Source organism: Pimephales promelas, chromosome 10, assembly GCF_988280905.1.
Source record: "Pimephales promelas chromosome 10, fPimPro1.hap1.1, whole genome shotgun sequence".
NCBI classification, from domain to species: Eukaryota; Metazoa; Chordata; class Actinopteri; order Cypriniformes; family Leuciscidae; genus Pimephales; species Pimephales promelas.
This window is the reverse complement of record NC_142778.1, coordinates 15,375,473-15,385,884: the sequence shown is the minus strand read 5'-3', so window position 1 is coordinate 15,385,884 and position 10,412 is coordinate 15,375,473. Positions and strand designations below refer to the sequence as shown.

At 39.3% G+C, this 10,412-nt stretch overlaps 1 protein-coding gene across 1 annotated transcript; it reads left to right on the top strand.

Annotated features, from left to right (window-relative positions):
* Nucleotides 1-4,560: 4,560 nt before the first annotated feature.
* LOC148977342 (E3 SUMO-protein ligase ZBED1-like) lies at nucleotides 4,561-9,053 on the top strand. Its single transcript, XM_089116595.1, has 4 exons — nucleotides 4,561-4,699; nucleotides 6,776-7,999; nucleotides 8,075-8,165; nucleotides 8,990-9,053. The coding sequence occupies exons 1-4, from the start codon at nucleotides 4,561-4,563 to the stop codon at nucleotides 9,051-9,053; spliced, it is 1,518 nt and encodes a 505-aa protein (XP_088972721.1).
* Nucleotides 9,054-10,412: the final 1,359 nt, after the last annotated feature.

The following is a 10,412-nucleotide window of genomic DNA, read 5'->3' as shown; positions in this document are numbered from 1 at the left end:
TTTTAACGATGTCTTTTATGACTTTTCGGGGACGGCAAGAGCCAGTCCCTCAAGAAGCCTATGGACTGTATGCAGGAGCGATTTTAATATCTTAAATATCTTAATTCGTTTTCCGAAGATGAACGAAGGTCTTACGGGGTTGGAACAACAGGAGGGTGAGTAAATACTGACAGAATTTTCATTTTTGGGTGAACTAACCCTTTAAGTGGGAGGCGCGTGCACGCGAAGGGGAGTGCGATTTGTCCGGGAGTCGGAATTCGGTACAAGACCGGTCCGTGAACACGTTAGTACCGGGCCTTGAAATATATTCCCAGAATTTTTTTTTTCCATAATAATATTTGTCTTTTTAAGATGCTTTTTAACGTGTCAGGTTATTTAATCCAAAACACAAACAATAAATAAATACAAATAAATAAAATACTAAAACGTGTTTCTTTGAGCGCCTTCCGATTGCTTAGCAACGCGTCATATCTAAACAGACTGAGCGCGGTGCGTGCATGGATGCGTGCAGCTGAAGTGACAGAAGTATGCGGAGAGATGAGCGGGCTCAGCAGACTTTAATGGCTAATTTCATTGCGGACAGTTCCGGTAAAAGGAAAGGCGATGACCAACTTGAAATATAGAGAAAGAAAAAGTCAAGCTTCAATCGTAAATACGATACCTCATACATTAGGTATGGATTCACGACAACAGGCGATTCCGTGGCGTGGCGTCAAATCGTTGTGTGTAATTTGTGGTGAAAAACAATCAGCAATGAAGCCGTCAAAACTGCGGCGGCACTTCACCAAACATCCAAATCACGGTGTGTTTGCTATTGTATTCAGAAACTGTTACTAATATAGGCCTAGTAGGCTGTGTTATATATCCTGGTTGACTTTATGATTAGTTTTGCACATGCATCGCCGCAGCGTTAACTATTTCTGACAGTACCGGACAGCCTCTGTCTCGTTCACTTCACGTCTTTGGGCGTCAGTGTCCAATTTACCTTCAATGAAATCTAACCTTTGTGTAACTGAGAGAATTACTAAAAAATAATTAGCTACCTAAAAGTTAAAGGTTTTTAATAAAACTCAAGAGATGTGTGAAATTTCAGGATTTATGAGTGATGTTAGTCTAGTAGAATTTTCTAAAAAAATATTTTGCTACCTAAAAGTTAAAGATTTTTTGTGTCACACATGCATGTCTATTTCCCTCATATTAAATATAAATACGCATGTCGTCTGAACTCCTTTGTTTCCGGAGTATATAAACAGCCTTTTCAATATATTAGTAATAAAATGCATTTTCTGAGAATTTATATTTCAAGTTTTTACTGCACATGTTGAAATGTGCGCTCTTTTATATGGCAAGCCGTTTTAACTTTTAATCATCCGCAGGATATGAATTCTTGATATCAACAATGCCATTTTTTGATATCAAGAATTTAATTGTTGATTCTTGATATCAACAATTAAGTTCTTGATATCAAAAAATGGCATTGTTGATATCAAGAATTGAATTGCTGATATCTGTAATTGTATTTTCACTAGTGAAATGTCACCACTTTGGTCCATCAGTGCTTGGGTCACCATATATCGGAAAACATTTGGAATGGGTCAGAAATAATTCTAACCAATTATTAAGTTTTCTGCGTATCAAATGCACGTAAAAACTAATTTTCGCATGATTGCATGATAATACACAATGCATGTTAATGCATAATCCTTATTGAATCCTTATGTGAATTTAGGGGGCGGCCGGGGGTGGGGGTTCAAAACGTCTATGCACCTGCTTGTGAGTGAGTGCTATGTGAGTTGCTTTTGAAGTAGACCTCATTGAATGGGAGAAAAGAGAAACTTTTTGTGAACCGTTCTGAAAGTTTAAAAAGATTGGTATACAAGGAGCCTTTGTTGCCACCTAGTTCATTATATGCAAATAAATTATATCCTGTTACTGTTTTGCACAGTGATATGTTCCGAATCCAAACGATGCATCTTAAAATTGAGGTATTCAAATTGACAGCTGGTCCCTGGAATTTTTTTCATGAATATTCCGGTCCCTGGCACAAAAAAGGTTGGAAACCCCTGGTCTAGTAGACTTCAACTTTTATTGTGAAACTAATGTAGGGGGGAACCAAATCAATCTTTTGAAATCAATCTCAAACCAAATCGTAACTTTTATTACGATACTAATGTAGGGGGGAACCAAATCAAAGCGGAACCAAAGTGTGGGTATTGTTGCACCGCGCTGCCTAGGTGACGGACGCTTTCCTTTTCTCTCATTCGCTGCGTCCCAATTCGCTTACTTATACTACGCCCTAAAAGTATGTACTCTTTTTGTGAGGAAAAAGTACATACTTTTGAGTGTGTAGCAAAAGAGTAGGCAAGCTTTTGGGACATACTATCACGTCATCTTTAACGGACAGTTCTGTCACGTGCTGCGTACATCCTATCACCGTAAACTGCCCTGTCAATCATCTTGTCACAGTTAAAATCCTCCATTCTATCTAATTTTATTTCCAACCGTTTCGGAGAGCTCGTTCATCTGCCAGTTGTGGGTCTTTCATGCTCTCCTCGTGTTTGCAATTTGAATATAATGATGCTTTTAAAACGTAATGGCTAAACGTGTCTTTACAAAAGTTCACAATGCTGTTGCAAATGCAATATAATGTGGACAATATTGAATAAATTCATTTTCGTCAGGTTAGATACTGATAATTAATCACTCAAAGCTATTTATCTAAACCTCTCTACACATCGCGGGGACTCGCGCATCCTTCGTATCAACTAACTTACGTGTCTGTAGTTTTTTTAACACTTTTTACTCGTGTTTGTAGTTCTAACTGAATCAAAATTTACGGTCCTCCCGTCTTTGAAACAAAACGTAAATAAGTTTAGATGTAATTTTATATGTAATTATATATATTATGTTTATTTAAAATAATTTTAAAAAGAAGTAAACACAACGAGGGGTGTCTGTTTTATCTGTTTTTGTGACTAACGTTTCTTTATAACCATGGAGTATAAAATTCAATATGAATTCTCGGTATTGCATTGGACTCTACGATCGGCGGAAGTTATCGAGCATCCTTACACCTTCACCGGAAATACTGCCGTGCATAGAGCCCATTGAGTGGGTGTGAATGTGTGAATCGGTGTATTTGTGTCCTCAGTCCTTGGTAATGCTTATTTTCGTGTTTTTATGGTATCCTGACACTTTATACATTATTGTAAATGTTAAGAGACGGGGGGATGTTGTTTAAAACTTTAAGGGGAGTTATTACTCAAGTTATACAGATGCTGCTAGTTTTTTTTGTCTGCGTCTTACACTGTATTATAAGTTGAACAGTTTTCCCTATGTGTATCATTCATGCTGTGACTTCAAAGTCACTTAGATATTCATTACAGCCAAAGAGTGTTTAAGATTTAAATTATCACATTAGTAAAATGGTGGATTTCTGAAATTTAAAAGAAAACAAATAATTAAATGATCATATAGCAGAAAATATGATCTACCTCTGTGATATTATTGCACTTTAAAGAGAGTAATGTTTATTGTTACAAATACATGTTTATTTTGTGAATGTGGAGAGTAAAGAAAAATAACTATAGACATGTTTAAATTGAAATTAACAAATGGACTCTCAAACTGAAACATGTTTACACTAAGGGAATGTTATTGTCTTATACGATGAGTTGAATAATTTGTAATAAAGATACTGAGATTCGGAAATGAAGATGGCGGTTCGCTCATTCACTCTCTGCTTGTGAGATTCTGTTTTTTCAGGCTGACATCAAAAAGAGTTGAGAGTAGTGAACCCCAGTTGAAATTCATTTGTTACTCTAGTCACAACACTAGAGACTCATAACATATGCAGGATCGCTGTCAAAATACAGACTGGAAGTCAAAAGACAATGAGCGGAGCACTGAAAAGGGGCGGGGCAACATAAGGTCGATAGGAACAGCACAAACAGAGAATTCACTCTTCTGTCTACAAGGCTGTCAAACATTAGCTGTCACCGGAGTTTGAAATTCGTTTCACACAAAATGTTTAGTTGGCTGTGGCGAGCAGGACGATCGAGGGCGAGGGATGTAACTTAAGAGGATGGCGCTTCGCATGAGACCGGTGGCGTGAGTTATAACAGAGACTGATAATGAAAGACACCTGTGAGGCGCGTGCCGGTCTTGCGTCTCTCACGGAGATCTCACTGATTTTTTGTATTGTTTTGTTACTGTTGTGTGTAACGTTACAGCAGTAGTCAATGAGGGGCTGCTGGCTTATACTTTCGTTTTGTATGTGTTCATTTTACTATTAAAATGCTTAAATGTTCGCCGGTTCCTGCCTCCTTCTCACAACAACAAACCCCGTTAACGTTCCATTGGCAAACTCATTAGTGAATTACTCCTCATTTGTATTTATTTCTGTTTGGTGAATTACTACATGATACCTGGATGTTTAGTCAGGCGAAACTATCACAACACAAACGTCCGTGTGCTCGTCTGATTCAGAGATTTCCTCCAGGAGAAATTGCCATCGTTGAAGCTCTCTGCAGCAGGCGGGCTGTGTCCGTAGGCCGTAGCATGCAGCGAGAGTACAGGCAACAGCAATCCGCCCATGCAGCGCCAGAGTCAGTGCGGGGTCCTCGACCGCGACAGGCCGCCGCCTCGGGGTGTCCTGCTCCTCCATCAGCCTCAGCTGCTCTAAACTATACTGCGACTGGTAAAGATAGTCACGAACATCGGATTCGAGCAGCAGAATTTCAAAATCCTCTTCTTCCATATCATGTTTAGTGTCATAACTTACTATCTCCACAGTGCTTGTTAGCTTAGCTTCCAAACAAGATGGCAGATATTGATTTCAGTTTCTGCAAGTGAAGTCCCACCCACTGATCTGTAATAGGCTTGTAGGGTGAGTGGGTCCAACACCCTGGAATAATAATGATCTAATGTATGTAGTTCTAAAGATTTTAATGAAATATGACTTCCTGCTTATCGTGACGCAAAATGACGATTTTTACGTCACGATAAGCAGGAAGTTTACGTCACGATAAGCAGGAAGTAAAACACTTAAATCCTTATTTCTCCCATCTCAGGGGAAAATAAGGGAATAAACCATGACCATTCAAAAATATGACTGGGTTTCTAAAGATACAAAGCTTAATGCAAATGGGTGAAGTGACCCTTTAAACAGACATGCCAGCAGTCAGTGTAATTGGAAAGAGTGGAACAATTGTTATCATTCTAAGCCAATCTACCTTATAGGAAATTAAAGGGACACCAGGCAAGAATGCTGTTTTTCTCAAACAGTGACCCCTAGAGTAACTGTGGAGTACTTGTTTTTAACGTTACTATCGTAAATACCACTCACGGAGGGCATGACGTGTTACATAGTATACAATAGTACATTGTGTTTAATTTTTCGTTTAATGAGATCTAATATATGTTGTTAGTGGTGAGAATTTTCACGTGATTAAATACATATCCCTTTCACTTCATCACTTTTCATACATATCACTTTTCCAATGTTTGTCACAGGTTCTGGGTTCTAATCCTTACTAATAGTATAGTTTATTTTCCTCATCAACACCGATTGTTTATTAGTGGCTGTATTTCAAGCAGGGACATGTTTTTTTGTGCATTGGGTTTTGTGATTTCACCGTAATGAGTCTCTCAGTCTCCGCAACAGATTGAGCAATGAGCGCACGTCCGTTTGATTATCATAACAGAACACTGAATCCACTGAAACTGATCGCAGCGGCAACGAGCACTTTAGTCACTTGATTTCAAAAACAACACATTTCAGACCGCCTCTTATTTAACAAACAAAATAAATGAATGTACTACAGTTACCTGGAGATGTTTTATTTGTTTGTATTGGTACATCCGTGCTGCGAGGTAGTGATGGCAGTGTGACGCTGAAGCTTCGATACGTGCTTCGAAACCCTGAAGTACAAACCTAGAGAACCACTGCTTCAAAGCATGCTTTGGTGCGAAAAAAATCATGTGACATATGACGTCCGAAGCAGCAAGTGCTTCATTGCCTGAATGAATCATCTGACTGGTTTGCGGTCCAATCAGGGGATTCACTGGAACGGCCGGCGCGTCTCCATTCTAACAGGTGATAGGTTGAAACAGTTTTGAGCGCCTTTTAGTCTTTATAACCACTCTAAACAATGTACAATTTGTAGAGTTGTCGTAGTAGGTGTGTTATTGCTGTCGAGTTGTTGGTGTTGCGTTTGTATTGGATCATTATGGAACCAGCCAGAAAGAGAGGTCGTTCTGACATGTGGGAACACTTCAATCTGATCGCTCCTGATAAGGTGGGTGTTCTGGCTGTTTAACATGTAAAGTATGAAAAGTAAAGTTTACACAACAGTGACTGTCAGTACAGTAGCCTTCTATAGCTATGGTCTATATTAAGGTAGCATAATAGTAAAATGATGTACATGATTAGTGTAGCCAGTAGCTATCAATAGACTCAAATCTCATTTTTATTTACAAATTGCTTTCTTTACAGGTCCGGTGCTTGGTGTGTTCAACCGAGCTGAAGTATCACCGGAATACTTCCTCCATGATTAGGCACTTCACTGCCAAGCATGGAGCTGCTAAAAACCATGGGAACACAAATTAAGGTAGGCTATATATTATATTATTATTACCTAGACACACTTACACAATCTGATATGACTGCCTTGACTCATAGGTCTGCTTCATTTAAATGCAGTTTCACATAAATCCTTAATTTATTTTATTAAAGTATATTTAATTTCTTTAGGTCTTTATTTATTTGTCTTAGTGGACCGGAAGCGAGAGCTAGATGAGGCTCTCGTGAATATGGTGGTGAAGGACTCGCAGCCCTTTTCCATCGTGGATGACTGTGGCTTCAAGGAGTTTGTGGCATTGCTTGATCCCACATACACTCTTCCATGCAGAAAGGCTCTTAAGAACATGGTGGTTCAGAAATATGAGGAGGAGAAAGCCAAGGCCATCATGCAGAGGGTGGAGGCTGTGAGCCTGACTGCTGATATGTGGACATCCATTAATATGGATGCATATCTAGCTGTGACGTGCCATTATGTGGATGATTCTGTGAAGCTGGCCACAGTCCTTTTGGGAGTGCTGCCTTTCCCTGAACTTCAGACAGCTGTTAACATCTCTGCTGCAATGAGGTCTCTCATGGAGGAATGGGGTATTAAAGGCAAAGTGACCTCAATTGTGACAGATGCAGGAGCTAATATGGTTGCGTCTGTCAGAAGTTTAAATCTCAGACATGCACTTTGCTTTGCTCATTCCCTAAATTTAGTGGTGAAGAAGAGTCTTGATGCAACTCCTGGCCTAGAAAACCTACGCACAAGGGCACGAAAAGTAGTGACATTATTTAAAACTAGCACAACGGCAAATGAAAAGCTCAAAGAAGTTCAGGAGCAGATGAATCATCCAGTGAAGAAGCTTATTCAGGAGGTGGAAACACGCTGGAACAGCACCTTCCTCATGCTACAACGCCTTTATGAAGAAAGACAGTCAGTGGGGGCAGCTCTTGCAACGCTGAAAACAGATGTAAGACCATTGTCTTCAGAGGACTATGAAACAGCTGCTGCATGCCTGCAATTGCTTGCCCCCTTTTACCAGGCAACAGTAGAACTGTCTGAGGAGAAGAGAGTGTCAGGGTCAAAGGTTATCCCAATGACAAAAATGTTAATGCAGTACCTGTATGAAACAATTGGAAAAACAAGCCACAACACAGCTAAATTACTGGGACAGAACTTGGTGACAGCGATGCAAAACAAGTTTGAGACTACGGAGAACCAAACAGCACTGACTCTTTCGACACTGTTGGATCCTAGATTCAAAACCATAGGATTCTACAATCAAGTACAGGCACAGGCATCAGTAAGACGACTAACAGCACAATGCTCACAACTGATAAGATACACACCATCACATGATTCACCTACAGAAGAACAGCCCTCCACATCAGCTCAACCAGCACCTGCAAATGTTGAAAATTCATCATCCAAAGGTAAAGTTATAAATAGTTAATTGATGAAATTAAAACCTTTCAGTATTGATAATTATCATCATATTTGTCTTTCAGGTGTTAACATTTGGGAAACTCTGGACAGAGATGCTTCTGAAGCAAGGAGGGCAAGGAATGCCACAGCAGATGCTACAGTGGTGGTGCAGAGGTATATGACTGATCCACCAGTTGCAAGATCAGAAGACCCACTGGCGTACTGGCGAAACCATCAAAATGTGTACCCTCATCTGTTTAATCTTGCAAAAAAAAATTATGTTCGCCAGCATCATCTGTTCCTTGTGAGCGAGTGTTTTCCAAGTCTGGAGAGGTTGTGAGCAAAAAAAGAAACCGACTCAGTCCAAAAACTGTTGAAAAAATAATGTTCCTCAATAAAAATCTTTGAGTGTTCCCCATCCCAAAAATCACCCCCTGCCATAGTTACACAAGCACACCCAACCTATGCCATATTTTCCCAGCACTCTCTCCTAAATAACACAAAACATACATTTATCAATTTTTATTTGTAAATAGAACATTATACTCAGCATTAGCGTGTGCATCAAAGAGTTTTCAAATGAAATATAGTTAAAAATCCAAGGGTGATCTTAGCAAAGATGCTTCAGAACTAAAGTAGTTTCTCCAATACTGCTCACTGATTAATTTGACTGCAGCCTTGATTTTTGCCAGGAGAGGTCGCTGCAACTGAAGCTTCGAGTAATGAACCCATTTTCGAACCAATTGGCTCAAGTGGTTCAGTGCTTCACAAAAGCTTAATTTGGCCATCACTACTGCGAGGTGTTTCAATGGGGACATATCACCCGCAAATTACGGCTATGCTCGCGTCCGACTCCTCGTTCGGTCAGTCTGCTGTTTCCTCCTTCTCTGTTCCTCCGACAATGCTTTCCTAGCTTTCTATATCTTATATGCCGGCTCCGCCATGACGATAGCGTGACAAACTCCATTCTTCTCGACCTTGTTCCTGGATATGTGCAGTGTTGCCGCAAAGGAATATGTTACATCTCGAGAGCTGATATCACGCTGGCAACAGCTGGATTGAGAGTGGAGTGCGCATGGTGAGCTTGGAGGATTCCGGAAGTGATCCGGAAATGGAAGAAGAAGTAGTGTTAGGTGCGGAGAGTGTAGGCGCTGAATAGAATGTAGTTAAGGCGAGACACGGCAGGCAAAAACATCGTTTTTTTTCCACTGGTCAATTTTGAGATTTTGGGATATTTGACTTCATGTATTCTTTCAGACTTGTGTTGAAAAAAAGTCCGAAATACATATTTAGGTCTTTATTTTACTACACTTTGTCAGTTTGCGCCTGTAGATTTCTCATAAATTCAACAAAAGTTGCATTCTAAATGATCGCGCTGCTCCGCGATCGCTGCATACACCCTGCCATCACATACAAAGCACATCTCTCTCCTTTACAATGCTGTCAGGTCCAAATATGGTCATTTCCTTTTAATCAACATCCAATCGTGGAAGCAAAAGTTGGGATTTGTTTACCTCGGGGATTAACGTGATTCGTCAATGGTATGCTTTGACGCTTGCTGATTTGGTTTAGCTTTCCGCGGGACTTTCTGAATGAATGAATGAAAATGACTTCACGTCAGTCATCGAAAAGATTACAGCAGTTGTCACTTGCTAGGGGGAAAAGGAAAATAAGTGATGTATTACCCTGCGAAATGCCCTCGGGAAGCGCATCTGAACGCAAGCTGTCGATGGGAAGCCAATCTATAAAGATGAAGCGCACGCAACACAACAGTGGCTGCTTATTTGTCAATGTTGTTTTATTCAGTTGTCATTTTTCATGTAAATTGTTATAAACAATAACTTGGCCAGTTATTTTGCTTGTTAGCAATGTTTTCATGTAGAAATGAGTGGAATTTTAGAATATAAATTTTTAAAGCCCGTTTTCTCAAAATGACTTTTTTCTCATACTCAAAGTCTGAAATCTCCACTTTAGTAGCACCTATATACACCAAACTTTCCAGTCTTGTACCTAGTTATATTATGAAGACATTTACAGAGGGATTGGTAAATATATTATTCCTAGCCTGATATATGTAACATTTTATCCCAAAAAACATGGCGAAAATCATTTTTTTAAGACTATTGATGGTATATTCTGAAATACAGGGTAACAAAAGTAGATATCCATAAATCCTTCTGTAATTTTTTCCCCATCTATTATATGAACACAATGAAAAAAAAAATTAACCTGGCTTTATCCAATAGTCAGATTTTGTTGTTTTAAAGATATGCAAATTAGTGCATATTTAATCAGATAATGCCTCATTTGCATATTTAAACATTAAATTACGGAAAACTTGTAATACATTTTTTTTCTCATCTTAATGTAGGTAATCAACTGGGAAAGTTTCATGGTGATATCTGCTAGTTAATTTTACCC